The 18,308-nt window shown below is 37.8% G+C and overlaps 1 protein-coding gene across 1 annotated transcript; it reads right to left on the bottom strand.

Annotated features, from left to right (window-relative positions):
• Positions 1-6,245: 6,245 nt before the first annotated feature.
• On the bottom strand, positions 6,246-18,015 carry LOC139971546 (uncharacterized). Its single transcript, XM_071978112.1, has 7 exons — positions 17,839-18,015; positions 13,015-13,231; positions 12,438-12,581; positions 11,426-11,677; positions 9,400-9,571; positions 8,052-8,689; positions 6,246-7,101 (listed from the first exon to the last, which is right to left on the bottom strand). The coding sequence occupies exons 1-7, from the start codon at positions 17,920-17,922 to the stop codon at positions 6,911-6,913; spliced, it is 1,698 nt and encodes a 565-aa protein (XP_071834213.1). The 5' UTR covers positions 17,923-18,015; the 3' UTR covers positions 6,246-6,910.
• Between the last annotated feature and the right edge of the window lie 293 nt (positions 18,016-18,308).

The following is an 18,308-nucleotide window of genomic DNA, read 5'->3' as shown; positions in this document are numbered from 1 at the left end:
CAATTTATTTTGATAACCAGTTAAAAGGAATATGCAAGTGGTAGAAATTAACTATCAAATGCTTGTTGTGTGTTTTCTGCATCACATGATGAATTTTATTAATGTAGCTTGAAAAAGCATCTACAAATTTGAAACATGGCAAAAAGATATTTGCTGTTCAACTAGCACTGTTTTTTTTGGTCTTCCTGTTGAAGGTCATACTTCCCCAACCAGAATATCCATTTATTGCAGTAACATATATCTCTAAGTATAGTCTAAAGAACATGGAAATAATAACAAAACAAGAATCAGAGTGCTTTTCTGCAATTCAAAAGTTTATATCCATCTTTGGATATCACATCATGACAACCAAGATCCATGCACACTGGGCTTAATAATAATAATAATAATAATAAGATGATATGATATGCATAAACAGTATGCTCATTGCCTCTACCACAAAATCATGTGAGTCTTATCAATGCACTTAGTAACCAGAAATAAAGTAGGGATGGGATGCACTCTGTAACCAGAAATAAAGTAGGGATGAGAATTGTGAGGCAGTTGGTGTAGGCACGGGTTGCTCTGTGTATTGATACATAGCCTTGTTGACCAGAACAGTGCAAAATTATGATATTCAAAAGGGGAAATTTTTCTGCAATGGGGGAGGGGGGGGGGAAAATATTTTTCTCCTTTGATGATGTGGACATACCTAATACATTCATGCATTGTTTGATTTTAAATTTCAACAGATTCAAGCAATGCAACACCGACTAAAAAGTCCTGACACAGTCTTCCAGGAACAGTGATGTAAATAGGACTACCGATGTCACATTTCTGTAAATATCAAATTCTTAACAAGAAAATATATAGAATTGTCATTTAGAAATCAGCTTGCTGCAAATCCCATCATGCTCTCCATAAAATCTTACCAAAGTTAAAATAGGGAGGAAATTGACAGTTATTTCAAGGCTATGATCATACCTATACAAGATATCTACAGTATGTTTAATGAGTTCACACAAGACATCTCCAATATGCAAACTATGCATGCACATTGTTAAAATAAATAAATTTGACATAAAGATATCGCAGCTTAGTTTGCATTTTTTAAGTACTATTATCTTATATACCTCTTTCTCGGGTAACAACAATGCATGTGCCTTGGTTATAACTAATTTAAAACCAAAAGACATTCAAATCAAATATTCTACTAATAAATATCTGATTTGAACATATAATCCACACATTGGAACCAGTCAAGTCATATGGACAATGTAATGGATGCAGTTCAAAAATGTTTTGCTGAAAAAAAAAAGAAAACAAAGGGAAAAAACGGGGAAGACGAACGGCAAGACAAATTTATCTAGGTCAGCATATTAACGAGCCAGCTTCAAACTTTAACATGCAAGGCAAGTAACTCTGAAAAGTAGATGAAAAGCTATTTCCAAAACATTGTCATGTACAGTGTCTTTATACAAGAAGTCCAGGTGAATATTTGATAGAGGGACATATATTCCAGGCATCCTGGTGAAATTTGCATTCCAATGCATCTGATTTAGAGATATATGTATCAGAGAAGTGAACTTGAAGCAATAATATGTGATGTCATAGATGCACACTGACAAATTTGGTTGAATATTTTTGCTTTAAAATATACATCCAATAATTCTTCAAAATGAGGATGATTGCATGAGGAGGATGCATTAACATACAATTACCCTCACTAATAAGGGTATTGATAACTTCACAACACCTACAGTGATGAAATGAAGCAACAAGAAAACATGTTGCTCACTGTATGCAGCTATGACATGGCACCTGTTTGTTTCATGTTTCACTGTATGTATGGTACAAACTGACAATTTCAACTATCAATATCTTGAAAATTCAAATTATGCAAATCTGAGAACTGCATGCAAATTGTTCTTCTTTCATTAGCCAAAAACCTATTTCCAACTGTACAATCCTTTATTATGCAATTACCAGTAGAATAGAAGTCTGGTAAAGTCAGTCTCAAATAATTATGTATAGCAATTTCCTTCTTCTATACATTACGATGCAGTAGCTAGTATGCATATTAAGCCAGCAAGGTCCTCAGCAACAAAGTCTTCCTTTTAATAACTTACAGGCTTCTACATTCAGGCTAGTTTGTCCTGGCTAAATGCCTGCGAATTTCCTTGTTTGCCAATAGAAACAATAAAGGCACTTACATTTTCCTGCTAGTGATTTACGTACCTAACATAACACCTATCACTGCTCATTATCATCATCAGATATTACTGAGCTGCTATTATATGCCTGCTCAGTAATGGGTTTGTGCTGTCATTAAGGAAAATGTCAGTGGCAACTCGTTTTTAGCCGGGAGATCTCTTAAACACTTGCATGTCTTAGCATGTGGCTAAAATTGTGAAATTCTTGGCTTGACTTATTGAATGTATTGAGTATCACTCTGCATATTGCCCAACTTGAGAAATGCAGCCTGCCCAACACTGAGAAATGCAGTCTCCCCAACATTGAGAAATGCAGTCCGCCCAACATTGAGAAATGCAGTCTGCCTAACACTCAGAAATGCAGTCTGCATAACACTCAGAAATGCAGTCTGTCCAACATTGAGAAATGCAGTCTCCCCAACATTGAGAAATGCAATCTGCCCAACACTGAGAAATGCAGTCTGCCCATCATTGAGAAATGCAGTCTCCCCAACACTTAGAAATGCAGTCTGCCCAACACTGAGAAAAGCAGCCTGCCCAACACTGAAAATGCAGTCTGCCCAACACTGAGAAATACAGTCTGCATAACACTCAGAAATGCAGTCTGTCCAACATTGATAAATGCAGTCTGCCCAACACTGAGAAATACAGTCTGCATAACACTCAGAAATGCAGCCTGCCCAACATTGATAAATGCAGTCTGACCAACATTGAGAAATGCAGTCTGACCAGCACTAATGCAGTCTGTATAACATTGAGAAATGCAGTCTGCCCAACACTGAGAAATGCAGTCTGCCCAACACTGAGAAATACAGTCTGCCCAACAATGAGGAATGCAGTCTGCACAACACTAATGCAGTCTGTATAACACTGAGAATGAAGTCTGCCCAACATTGAGAAATGCAGTCTGCCCAACACTGAGAAATGCAGTCTGCCCAACACTGAGAAATGCAAGCTGCCCAACACTGAGAACTGCAAGCTGCCCAACACTGAGAAATAGTCTGCATAACACTGAGAACATGCAGCCTGCCCAACACTGAGAAATAGTCTGCATAACACTGAGAACATGCAGCCTGCCCAACATTGAGAAATGCAGTCTGCCCAACACTAATGCAGTCTGCATATCACTGCGAAATGCAGTCTGCCCAACACTGAGAAATGCAATCTGCTCAACACAAACAAATTCACCCTGCATAACGCTGAGAAATGAAACTTAATATTACATACAGGCATGTGACTTAATGATAGAAACACACACAGATTAACAGGAAGGAATGAAAATATCTGCTATCTAAATTCTAAATTCACCATTTTTCTGTTAACAATCTGTTTGAATGGTTTAATTATAACCCTCTTTTGTAAGAATCTCTTCTTGGGCTTCTTCTAAGTTGAGACAAAAGCAAATACTGGTACTGATGTTGAGAACATTAATGTGTCTAATATTTCAATGAAATAGTGCATCTGTTTAAACATTCATCCATGTGAGTAGTCTCTGCAAGGATGTACAACTATGTTAGAAGTGAAATCTTCACATAAGGTACACATCAAAATATATTTCAATAAAGAAACCTCTTCAGGAATAAATTATAACAATAATAACAATAATAATACAAAACAATGTGGAAGTACAGGAAATACCTTTGTCAATGACTAGGCCGTAATATTTCATAAAGAAGTTTAATTTGAGGGTAATCAGTGGTTTTAATACCACAGAAAATCTGATGGAAAACTGCATTTGTAATAAAATAAGTAGTAATAGTATCAGCTGCATGAACATCAAATAATTACTGTGAGTTGCAGAGCTTGACAGGCGATTGCAAGCAGTTATATATTTATACTCATTAAAAGCTTTCATTAAAATTCTCCAATTGGGTCATATCAATGGCTGGTGAAATTAAGTTGAATGGATCTCTACCAAGTAGAACCATATCATTCTCTGGTATACACTAATCAAAAGACTGAATAAGAAGAGAAAGTATTGCATGTAAGTTTAACTGTTTGAAGTGTACTGCAAACATCTGAGAGTCAAACAACACATTTATGAAAACATTATGTCATTAATGAGAAGGGGGAGGGTGGGGGGGGGGAGGGTAGGGCCATCCAAAACATCTGTGAATAGTCACATGACTGATATGATATGTCATATGTTATTGGGGGCCAAGATATGTATACAACATGTCATAACTGTATTCCATACAGTACAGCTTAGATCCATCATTCAACATGTTAAGTATTTTGATCTGAGGACATTCAAGCAGGTTTGTTACCCTTTCAACTTCCTACAAAAAATGTTATGAATCCACTACAAGGTAATGCCGGGGATGGGGGGGGGGGCCTGGACCGTGGCTCATGAGACACATGTGGCTTCTTGAAATGTAACACATGGCTTGTGGAAATACTTTGGCAGAGCTCCTTTTTGCATCACAGTTAAATTTAAATTGACAACTTTGTTCTTTGTCTTGCGGCTCTCAGAGATTCATATATAAGTTTATGGTATGTGGCTCTAATACCTTAAACAAATTTGCCACCACTGATCTATATAATACATCACGAGGCAAGGCTTATTGATACAATGCAGCTAGCCGTATTTACTGTCTTTTCTGAAAGCATATATACAGATTTATTAGATACTTTTTTCCTTTTTGAAAATTTTGGGGAAAACTTTATCAAGCGGCCACAATAAAATGTGTTACAGTGTTGTATGACCAGGTGTATTTTTTTTCAACACAAGATTAGCTGAAGTCTTTGTAACAAGGTGATAAAGTAAATCTCATCAAGGTTCGTTAATATTATATCAATACACTGAGAAATAAATACGTCTTTGTAAAGCTGATGTGGTGATACTTGTTTCTAACCAGTCGCCTGCCATAACGAAAGAAGGGTGTAAAACTTGCCCACAGCGGCACCACCATGTAATTCAGTCCTTTTTTCATGTAGCCTAACATGAACAGTGACATACATTCCTAATCCTAACCACTGCAGATACAGTTTCTTCACAAAAGTAATAACTGAGTCATTTTGAGTGGAACACTAACCCACTTGTTTTTCTTTCCTGTGGGGTAACAGAAATTTGTTTACATCTCAAATCCATTAGGCCTACTCAGCAGCTTTTAAGATATACTTTCTTCAAACAACTTTCAACTGTAGAAAACTTGCACAAAATCTTGCCAAATACAGGAACCTTTCAGATTCCTGCTGAAAAAAATTTATCATTATGCTATTACCCTGTCTATCTTAACTGGGCTATGCCTCATGTTTCTCAGATATTGCAATTAACATGAGAAAAGATACAAATCTGTTTTGTACCATAACGGTGATATTTTGGCAGCGTGCATATATCAACAATACTTTTTTTTTGCATATACACTGCAAAGTCTCCTTTAAGGAAATGATTTTGTGAAAGAGAAGAGCAACCAGGAGCAGTCAGTGCATTTACTGCATAAATCAGTTATAGTACAGTGACACCCTTACCATAAAACACTTAGCCATGCAATGTTCGTGCATGAGAAAATATCTCTGAAAGTTAGAACCAACAGGTCAAGTGTCTTTGTGACATCTCAACCAAGGCAGACACTAATATCAATGTTGTTTTTCAATAGCTAAACATGTTATATAATAAAAACTTCTACACACATTCAACTGGCTAACTTTATTTATAATCACTACGTTTCCAAGACTCACACCATGTGCAATGAAATCTGGTAAAAAATACAATGGCACTGATAGAATGTCAAAGGTCATATGTCTCCTCTCTCCACAGCATAACACTGATAGTATAGATAAAAACCTTTCTGAGTTCTCCTTTTAAATAATGTCACATTAGTTTTCCGACATATTTCAAACACTTTCAAGAGTCTTCTTCACTGCTTCCTTAGCACATGCACCTAGCCTATTTAATGTTACCCTTGTCTATAACCACACTCTTTAGCAAGCACACTTGAATCAATGTCAGAACTAATTGCTGTGGTACTTTATCACAAACCGAATGAAATATTTTCCTGTAGGGCAAAACCTATTGGCTCTATTATGATGCAAACAAACAGTTTTGTGGTGTATTTTTTTTCAAGCATTTTGGAAACATGTCAAAATAACTTGGAACATAAAACACATTACTTTAATTATGAGTTTCCTTTTTCTTTCCTTATCTTTTTTTCTTTAAATTTTTACAGTAATTTGAGTATCCCTTAATAGGGCCTTAGCAACAGGGAGTTTAAGCACAGACCATTTGCAAATTACCCTTCAGACCATGTAATGAAGTTTAACAAACATGTTCCTAATTCCATTTTGCCACTTGAGAGCATCTGTTTACCCGGGAAAGAACCGGGTGTACCCCGACATTAATTTTCTCCCTAATTGGAAAAACTGAAAAGGATGACACTTTATCATCAGAATGGCTCTCATCAAGTTTATGATGACATTACTTTGGGCAAACTTTCACCAAATCTTTCCTGGTGAGGTATGGTAGTACGTTGACCTTTACCCAGTTGAGGAACCAAAAACTCATGCCTTTCAAGTAGGTTTCTTGCAAACACAAAAGTACAAACAGACCAAGCGGGGGTAACCAACCAACAGACATTTCCAGCCTACAATGCATTTGTGAACAACGCTTTTGAGTTTTACTGCTGTGAAGAGGCTGTGCGTTACTTTGCTTCTAGGACCATTACCAAACAGGTACCGAGTCAGGGGAGACTCGCAGACCTATCTTTATAGAGTTTTGGTCACACTCCATCACCTTTATCATCGACGTCGTCATCGTCGTTGTCTACCCTGACATCCTTGTAGAGTAGAACATCTTTCAATGGTGGTGGTATGGGTAACCTGTCCACCCATTCATCAGTTACAAGTTTCTTAGTGCCGACTTGATGTCTGATATATATTCTGCATAAGTTTTGAAGTGATGGTGGGTTACCTTTGTAGAGTGAGAGAGAGACAAGGGAAAACGAAAGAGATAATTTAAGCACATTCCTAATCCTGATATGGTGACAGGCGATTGAACACATCGTCCATCTCAGTTACAGTTCACACTTTTGGTGCCACATACCTAGAGTCACAATGCATTTACTACTTTAAGGGTCTAACAATGGCTGAGAATTAAATGATGTATGTATATTTATAGCATAGAGCTTGTGAAATGAAGCTCACTGATCCAACTTCCAGATAAATAGCTTGTTCCCTTGTTGAGATTTATTTGGATGAGCGCTTGCACAATATTCTGTGATGTCACTACCGAACAATCTGACAATTTGGCATAGCATCATATGATGCAATACTGGGTAAATTATTCCCCGCAGTGTACCCATACACTTCTTCCACCCTACTCTGTGATATATAAATTTTTCGAAAATTTTCCACTTTTGTTATCTCTTCAATGTAGAACACAGACCATTAACTAAGGTACGCTCCTCAGAAGAAGGCAACAAATATCAAAAGGGAAAGTATTGAGACTTTTTTACTCCAAATACCAAATGTTAAGGACAAATGTTCCTGATCACTATAAAAACAGTGAATTATGATTCACAATGAGAGCCCAGATGCATTAACAAAGTACCATCAAATTTCAACATTTGCCTAGCAAAATACTATGACGTGGTTTCGACCTAAAGATGTCATAAATTTCCAGCAAATTTGATAAAGCTATAAACTTCAGCAAATGGGAAAATCCTCCTCCATATTTTGGAAGCAACCCAGGTAGGCAGTGATCATCAGTGTCACCATTCTCTACCTTTATAATAATAATAATAATATTATTATTATTATTATTTATACCCCTCAAGATCCCAATTGATTGATCGATTGATGTATCATCATAGAAATCGATCAAGCAGGCCTGCGATATATATATATAATTATAATTCTCACCAGTTATTCTCTGTATGTTCTGCAATACACCGCTGGCTTCTAAGGCAGCCTCCGCATGTCGGCACAGTTTGATGGATGGCATGTAATGATGCAGTAATTTGAAGTACTTCACTAAATCCGTAAGGTCGCTCATGTTCTCCATTTCGCATTTATCGAGACTGACAAACTTACACGTCAGGCTCTCCTTCATCCCCCTATCCAGTAAAAACTTTGTGGCGTGCTTGAATTCGTCCCAGTCCCCGAGGTAGTCGCCCCATATGCTCAAGTGTCCGCAGTTAACGTTAGCACCGTGTCTCAAGAGTAAGTCCAGACTGGGAATGTGCGGGAATGATATATGCAGAGGACACTGCACCGAGCAGCAATCCAAACTCTCTGGAAGCCCTAACGACAGCAGATACTCCGCTACTTTGATTTCTTTCTCCTCCAGGGCACAGTAGAGAGGAGGCTCTGGTCTGTAAGCTGGCTCAGAATACAGTCGTTGGCCTGTCTCGGAGTCAAACTTCACTCCGGTTTCTTTATCGTGACCGTTCGCGATCAGATACTTCACCGCTTCAAGTTGTCCGTTTTGAGCTGCATGGTGGAGAGGCGTGTACTTCCTCACGCAAGGTTTTGTCAGAAGATCCAAGAGTTCCATGCATCTATAAATAAAAATACAACTAATTATATACTAATATCAAAAATGATTTGCATAAAATTATGTACCCTTTGGCTACCTACCCACACTATTTACAGCAGATGAATAACTTAAATTGCGACACCAAAAATAAATTTCAACCAAACATACCTAGTTTTGCTAAGAAAATGAATGTCAGAAGTTCACAACACTTATAACTGGTAATCATAACTTGAGTTGAAAGAGGCCTATTACATTTCATTCCTAAAGATATTCCGACCATACTCCACTTTTAAACAATTCTGTTTGAGTAGGTAGAGTAGGCAATGGTAAATTTGATGAAGTGTCTCCTTGGCCAAGAGTGGTGCAACCGTGCAACTAGTCAAGCATTTTTATATTTTTGAACCTCTTAATTATCCTGTTAACTGCTCTGAAAATTGCCTTTAATTTTCACAGGGTTGAAAAACCTTGAGAACCATATGAACCAGTTTCTTGGGAAGTTCACGGTCCTTGCAGAAATTCACCGAGCCAAAAATAAAAATGCCAGTAGAAATAAAAATAGAAAAACACCAAAGAGAGTCAAGACGTGTCGAAAATAAAGTACATAACAGGAGAGTGTTTGATATTTTCTATTCATGGCAAAATACACTTATGTATATTTTAAAAGAAATGTCCACGAGGAAAAGCTGGGGGGGGGTGATTCGTCTTAATAGAATGATGTCGGATGTTACGCACCTTATGTTCCCTTTCCAAGCTGCGATGTGAAGTGGCGTTGCATATCCTCCTACTTTTAGGTCCGTTCTTGCTCCATGGCTAAGAAGTACTTTGACGCATTCTGGATAGTTTTCCTGCGATGCAATATACAGAGCTGTGGCTTCATCTGTGGCTCTGGAATTAGCTTCAGCACCTGAGAAATGTAGAAAAAGTTTGACTAATCAACAGACTTGAGTCCCTATATTTACTCATGCTTGTTTATTCTGAGAATGTTTTTCTGTACTTGCAATGGTACTCTTACTTGCACATGAGTAGCCAAAGTAAAATCAAGTACTTTTACACACCCTGTACTCCTCTAACAACTCTCCTTTGTGAAATTATGGTGAAATGGATGGTGCTTAGATCTACAAATATGGTGCTATAGTTTTCAACTTTTGAAACAATCTTGAAGAACATTCAACAAGGCAACATTCCACAGTATGATCAGTTAACAGCATAAAGTCAAATGTCATCCAAAAGTCAACCTTCAACTTTACATCGATTACAGACCATCAATTCAAATTGATTAATTAATCGCTGGCTAACATTCTTTTGTATGCAAATATCTGAGAATGTTAGCGTTTACACAGGTCCAAAAATCGGGAACCGGGTGCCCGAGAGGCGTTACCCGTCGGGTATCCAGGTACCCGGAAAAAAATTGTTTACCATCGTGTATTAGGATTTTTAAGAAATTACATATTGGATGCTATAATAAATGAATTATATTCTCTACTGGCAATGTTTTCATGTTCAAATACGTAGGTGTAAGGTAAGGTATAAAACCTCAATAATTTCTATTTGCTCTTGTTTCTTTCATTAACTTGTTAATAACTTATAATTCACATTACTACTAACATCGCACTGCCGCCGCTGCTTATGCTTGCTCTCCACGTCTATTGGATCAGACCATATAAATATCCAATTTAGCTCTTAAACAGTTGTTACTTCTACTATCTATTATGCAGGCCCAGGGTTCGTATTAGACGCAAGATTGCGCGATTCGCGCAATTTGATCGCATTTCGAATAAACCAATAGTAAAAAGCCACTTGCGATTATTATTTTTTAGTTAATCTGTCTATAATCCATTAACATCTCGTAAAATTCCTTGTCAGCCTTTCCTTCTATGAAATAAACGAATGAATAAATCATAATTTCTTCCACATGGTAGCCTTACACCACAATAAGTCAATGAGAAAGCTAGCTAAGCCTTACCATCTGTTTATTCGCTGAAATTGTGACGCAGTTATGAGATATCCATGGAATACTTCATTATTGTTGTTACGTTCGACAACATGGTTGCCTAACACCACACTAAGTCAATGGGGTAATCTAGCCTAGCAATCTGTTTATTAGCTGAAATTGTGACACAGTTATAAGATATCCATGGAATACTTTCTTATTGTTGTTATCTTCGACCACATGGCAGCCTAACACCACACTAAGTCAATGGCAAATCTGCCTAACCATCGGTTCGAAAAAAAAAAAATCACACTTTGCGTAGGATTCAGGTAATAAATAAGGAACCGGGTAGTATCGCGTCGGGCGGGTACCTTCGTTATTGCTGTTATCTTCGACCACATGGTAGCCTAATACCACACTAAGTCAATGGGAAATCTGCCTAACCGTCGGTTTGCCCAATTTTTTTTTTTTTAAATCACACTTTGCGTAGGATTCGGGTAATAAATTAGGAACCGGGTAGTATCGCGTCAGGCGGGTACCCGGATAACCTGTGCAAACACTAGAGAATGTATCTTCATTCTGATTAATTACAATCTTCTTCTGGGTGATACATTGTGGGTTTGGTAAACTCAAAGAGTTGCTTTAAGGGAGCCGACAGCTTATTATATATTACTGTATATTACTACAGCATTGTTGAATGATATGATACACAACATAAAACGTACAAGGATTCAGGCTGTAGATTGCTACTTGGTGACCTTCCAACTTTTCAGAGTATTTTGTTTGTTAATACCTGCTGTGTGGACAAATAATGAAACGATATATCACCTGATTCAAGAAGTATTTTCAGACAGTCAACATGGCCATACTGAGCTGCAGCAAACACCGGCTGAATGTCATAGTCATCTTTAGCATCCAGTGAAGCTCCCTCTTGTAGTAGCCGCTTTATTACAGACCCGTTGCCCCGATAGGCTGCTTCGTGGAGGGCGGTCCATCCGTTCCACATTTGGGCATTGACGTCAGCACCGTATTGTATCAACAATTCCAGACACAGTGGATTAACAACTTTCTTACTAATTACTGATGAAGAAGGAAGAAACAAAAAAATATGGAAATCTTACACTCCAAAACGCAGCACCCATACTGTAGTTTACAGAACCGACTTCAAACCCTTGTTTGTCAACTATTGTTAATTGGCAAGAGATTGACAAGAGGGAGACATGAACTGTTTCAAACAATTAAACCAATTCTGAAACTCAGGTGAAAGCAAAATTGCAATAAAGTGACAATGAGAATTAATGTGTCCAGATTGGTAAACACTGATAATTGGAATACTTCTGAACAGCACTTAACTCACATCCATACACCATAATGGGCAGCACAAATCATGAATGTTCAGAGAAGAGGACCAACAAACCAATGTACGGCTTCTTGAGAGGCTCACCAGGCTGCTATAAAGTCTTAAAATGCTAATAGAATGTGGATGATATTTTGCGACCTTAGACCCATTCATACTTTCTGCATCCTCACCTATCACCAAAATGAAGTGACCTAACACACGCTGATGACATTTGACACCAACAAATTGTTGCAGACGGTTTTCATTTCTTTCTCTAACCAAGTTAAATAAATAAATACATCATTATATGTAACAAGTTTTCCTTGATCATACTGTAATACAATGATTCAGTGCTGTAGCAAAACCAAGATATGCAGCAGATTGACTCAAGATACCACAGTTATCATAATCTCACCTCACTCAGCAGAGAGAAAAGTTTAATTTTACCATCAACACTCCTCGAACATGGGGATAGAATCTACCCAATCATACGGTACTTACACTTCATAAGAGGTGTTTGATCCATGTTGTTTGGTGTATTTACATTGGCTCCATTCTCCAGCAGGACTTTCATCGATTCATCACAGTTGGACATTCCAGTAAGAAATAAAGGTGTTTCCCCTTCTAAAGTCTGCAAGTTGATATCTGAAGAAATGACAAAGTGTTTGCTGGTTTTAAAATTTTGAAAGTGCAAACATAGTCTTCATGTTGAAAAGTGAAGAAAAGGACCTTTTGTCAAATAGAAGAAAAGTGTCATTTACTTAATCTGCCATTCAATTTAAGGAGTCAATTTAATCTTATTATCCATGGCGGGAAGTCAGTTTTAAGGCGACATTAGGAAGGCAGATGAAAAGTGGGGGAGGGGATGTGAAGGGGAGGGGCTTGATAATTTGTATGAAGTTATGCAACTGCTGTGGGAGGAGAAACTTAAGGGAGCATACACATCAAAGTATTCACAAAAGATAAAATAATGGTATAACATGGTACGGTATGTTACACTCTGTACACATATACTGAGTTAGTAACCATGCAGAAATAAGGAAGGTTGATGTCGAGGAATAATGACTATAAATAGTACCTTCTCTATCTTCCATAAATGCCAGCAGAACTTTCATGCATTTTGCACTATTGTGTGCTGCAGCCTCATGAAGGGGGCTCCAGCCCCGATTGTCTCGTACATCCATAGGTTTCCCTTCCTGGATGAGTCGATAGAGCAACTCACAGTCACCTTCCCTGGCAGCTGCACCGACAGGGGAACAAGAGTCCCGGTACGTGAATGGATCCATTCGTATTAACTGCAATCAATATATATCAAGAAAGGTAAGATGCGAACAAACTATAATTAATAGGATTTCTGTTTGTAAATTGTTGCAACTGTAATGACGCCACATTGTTGAGCTCTTATATAGTCATTATTAAGCAGTCCTCTAGCTGAACCCTATATAAGACAGTAGACACCTGATATGGGTCTGTCATTCCGTGTCAAATCACTGATGGCTGTTGCTGGACCCTCTCCAAAAATTTACCACCCTCATTGCATGATTAGAGCACCATGACATATGCATATTCTGAAACTTCCTGTCACATTGCTTCAAAATTGGCCGATTTATAACACTATGAAATTCTGCAATTTGTCCCCACCAAGCCATTTTCTTTACTTTTGAGGTCTGATTTCTCAGCAATTAAAACTCCTACAAACTTCCCATTACAGACACTCATAGATTATATCCCATAGAATTGGAAAACTAACAATATTAGGCTACAAAAGCATTGCCTTGTCGCGTTAGGTCAAGTCAAAAGTGCCAAAGTGTTTAACTTTGGTAGTTTTCACATAAAAATGTGTTATTTTTAGTGATAAATTGTTCCTAAACTGTTTCTTCAGGATACTTGATTCTTTCAGAGGGTATTATGTCCAGTCCAAACAATACAAAAAAATGATTACTATGCTTTCATGTAATAAATTTGTAAGTTGTGCAGTGATAAAGTTGCTATTTCATGCTGTGATTCAGCATGAGGAAGGGTCTTTAATGCCAATTCTTTACCAACATAACAATGTGAGACCTGTGAGCTTTTTACTTTAATTATTAGTGTAAAGCTCTAACAACTTATCAAATTTCAGGGTTCTAGCTTTTCTCAAGATTTTTGCAAAGCTGCTCTATGTTCAAAAGAGGTTGTCTTTGACAGCCAATAACTCAAAACATGTCACATTGAAAAAATCTGATTTTTTTTTTCTAGCAGAGATATAGAACCACCCTGTTTGTACAAAATATTTCAGGAGGATATTTTGCCTTATAAATGAAAACCCTCAAAATTTGGGATATTTACAAAAAAAAAACATTTTTGCCTGTTTTGCTATTCCAAATGTATTTTAAGCCTGGGTATTGTTCTTCAAGATTCTTCAATTGTTTTGGTTTTATGCAAGTCTAACAGTTTCTTTTTAAAGAAGAAACTGGAGCTTTTGCTTTGATAGTCCTTCCTGCTTTTCCACCTTCCTTAAATTTATGAATGGGTTAAGAACAATTGGAAGGTTTAAATTGATTTACCGATGTATCTGGCGCTTTAATACTAATATATTAATACTGTATTGATTACTATCAACTTAAACCCTTCTCAGCAAGCAAAGCCTGCCACTTTAAGTGAACATGGAGAAAATACATGTTCAATGTTGGGTTGAACATTGTGTTTGTTTGGTTTTGTTTTTTTGTTCGTATACTGTACTTTGAAGTGTTTCACACACGCTCTGCACATTTGCATTAATAATACATAATGTACATGTATTGATTGACATTAATTTTATAGTAAAGTCTTTTAATTAAGTGAATTAAACCAGAAGCAGACAGTAAATTGCAAATATTATTTGTATATTTCACACTGAAATCTGCATAAATTATTGAATTAAATGACCTTAAAGTACTTTGAAGGCTGTACTTTGAAGGCTGTACTTTGAAGTGTTTCACACATGTTCTGCACATCTGAATTAATAAAGAATTCTGTACATTATATATTGCTTGACATTCATTTTATAGTTGTATTTTAAGTTACTTTTAATTTAGTGAATTAAACTAGAAGCAGACAGTACATTACAATTTGTGTACATATGAGTATATGACTTTATAATGAGTCACTTCATTTTAAGTTGATTCATTCCATTTTCTGGATTCAAGTTACTATATTATTTACATGGGGAAAGACTGAAAACTTGTTCGAGTCACAACACCTTTGAAATTTAGTGACAATATTCATGGTTGGTTGCAACAATGCCTGCTTCATATGCTCAGGTACTGTAATCTGTTGATCCCACAACGGGGATACCAAAGTGCTGAATCGAAGCATTTTGTATGAGAAGCACTGCATGAACTGAATTGGACGATTACTCAAAATCTGACATCTACATACTGCAGTTAACCTGTATGTTTCAGCAAAGAGAGATTTAAGTAAAGTTGACTTTTTTAAATTTTTCTAATACACATTTTGAAGATGGTAAGTTTGGTAACTATAACCAGTCTCAAATTATATTGCATACCAGCTTTACTAATCAGACAAATGAATGGCACATAACATATACCCTCTGAGTCTGACCGGTGAGTACTAATAGAACTGCAGGCCTAGAACTAAGGCAGTCTTGGTCGGCTTTAGGCCTACTTTTGCTTTAAATCTGGAGAGCAAACATTGTTGGTGATGTATCATAGCTTGCAGATACTTGCAAAGCTTCATGCCCTGAAAAGAAAGGTAGCATGGTGGGCTCATAATTGACGCAATCAAGGATTTGATTAACGATGTCTATCATGAAAAATCAAATCACTCAACTGTATTTGTTTTTCATATGTGTACTTCCTCAGAAATGTAATGATCTCAAAATATTTATTGTTCTGTGCCTACGCAACGTTCAATTGAGCAGAATTTGACCACAACATGTCTGCCGAGTCAAGTTCTTTCATACTGTACCCGTAAATTGACACATTCGTCGTTAAGCTAACTGTAGTGTAGGCCTAAGTATACATCCATTGACTGTGGTGCAGTTTGCTATGCTCTGAGGCTCTAAGCTCTGATGGTTCCAGTGCCATTCTGCCATAGGTACATACCGCCATACCATTCCACCATATGTTTCGATCCTTTCCGCCATTGTGGAAAGGCTCGAAACCTATGGCGGAAAGGTACATTTTAGGAATGGATTTTACACAGGAATGTATCGGTGAAACTTTCTTTGATTCGAATGGAAGGATAGGTACACTGTCTTCAAATGTGATGGATCGCCGCATAGACTGAATTGTAGTTAAGACCAGATTAAGGAATAGATACAGTCTTTAATGTATGTACAGTATGTTGATTGAATAGTTTTAATTGTAAGTTAGTAAGGTACTATCTTCAAATATATAATATAGTTGGTTGAATAAATCAAATTAAGTTGATTGTTTATTAAAAAGACCGATTCTGATTGTTGATTCAAATGACCGATTTTGTGGATTTGCGGGCCTAGGTAATACAGTACATATAGGCCTACAGTGCACCCACAATAATGTGCTCTTTCTGCCATACAAAAGTGCTTTACCGCCATGGCGGAATGTACCAATGGCGGAATGACACGGCCCCAGCTATGACACGTCAGGGCCCAGAGAGTAGTGGTATTATATAGAGGTAATTTTGGTTATTTGTAGGGAGTAAGATTTCCAAATGCCAAAAAAATGTGCAAAACTGGGTACAATTATAGAATACAGGGCCATTCATTAACTCTTCCCAGCATCCGGATGCGCGGATGCGCGGTGTGTCTGTACATGTTCGTACATGTATGACGCCCTCTAAAATTCCATCACGTATTTCATTTTGACTCCGCATCCGCGCATCCACCACGGAAGTACTAGGAAAGGAATTAAGAAAATTTTCGAAAAGTCTCCCCATATACCATCACGTATTTCATTTTGACTCCACATCCGCGCATCCACCCCTGGAGTACTAGGAATGGACTGAGAAACGTTTCCCCATATACCATCACGTATTTAATTTTGACTCCGCATCCTCGCATCCACCCCGGGAGTACTAGGAATGGACTTAGAAAGTTTCCCTATAAACCATCACGTATTTCAAATACTGAAAGTCCTGCATGTACGAAGATATGCCACATCAATAGTGTGTCGTTCTTAAAAGGCATCCGTACATGTATGACGCCCTCTAAAATTCCATCACATATTTCATTTTGACTCCGCATCCGCGCATCCACCACGGGCGTACTAGGAAAGGAGTTAGGAAATTTTTGACCCTGCATCCAAGCATCCACTCAAAAAGAAAGAACTTGGACTTAGACATTTTTTACTCACATACGTACTTGGGTGAGACTGAGCATCCGCGCATCCGGATGCTAAGATAGAATCATCGAGTGGCCCTGCATTCTATAGTTACTCCCAAAACTGGGGGGGGGGGGAGGGGTTAAAAGCTTAAAAAAAAACACACTTTGATCAGCATAAACCTGAAATGGAATAAAATTCATTAAATATGTAACTCTGCTTGACTGCAAAAAGTTTTGCTTGTCTGCTGTATCGTTGCTAGTAATATTTGAAGGTGTGCCAATTACGAAGGTGCGTCAGTTATGTACCAGTACTAGTAGTCAGTACATGTGCATTAGGCAACTCCATTTCTATGGCCTCCATGCATAACCTAATAACAATTGTAACAGAAGGCAGACTCTGATCTGACTTATTCTTAAATGCTACGCACAAGTACGACTGAGTAGTGTGCTTATGAACAAGGATTGATACGCTGGGACTGACCAAACCTCTACTAAGAGAGGCTACGTTGGACTAGCTTAATTTACTGCTAACTTAGGCTAGGCCATCCTAAGTTAGGCTAGGCCTAGGTCTAACCTATGTCAGTTACAATCTGAAATACAATGCATGTCGTGTTTTCTCACATGTCGTGCTGGCTGAAATAATGGTACTGCCTCTCTGTTTCCTACTAGAGATAACGGACATACATTGGAATGAAACGGGTTCATTCTAAGAATCAATCATAAGCAGACGATGTTTTCCGTGGTTATGTGTACAGACCATCCAGCTCCACACTTTTCTTTCATCGAAAACAATGTCATCTAGCCTACACATAGCCTAATCGTTGGCAGTGGAAATGACCATGTCACCATGAATGAAGAACTTCGTAGACTTGTACGAGAGAATGGGTAAGTCTAGGGCCGACCCAGACTGACGGAGGAAAGGACAAGATGGGAAGGGACCAGTGGCGTAGCCATTGGACGAGGTGGGAGGGGCCAACAGAAATTTTTTGGGACACGATGGGCGAAGGTGAAAAACTTAAGAGGGCAAAAAAAGAAAATCTAAATGTACACGAACCTGGGGGATGGAGCCGATAATGGCCGGGGAGGGGGAA

Source organism: Apostichopus japonicus, chromosome 8, assembly GCF_037975245.1.
Source record: "Apostichopus japonicus isolate 1M-3 chromosome 8, ASM3797524v1, whole genome shotgun sequence".
NCBI lineage: Eukaryota > Metazoa > Echinodermata > Holothuroidea > Aspidochirotida > Stichopodidae > Apostichopus > Apostichopus japonicus.
Note: the sequence above shows the minus strand (reverse complement) of the source record. Positions and strands in the feature narration are given on the sequence as shown.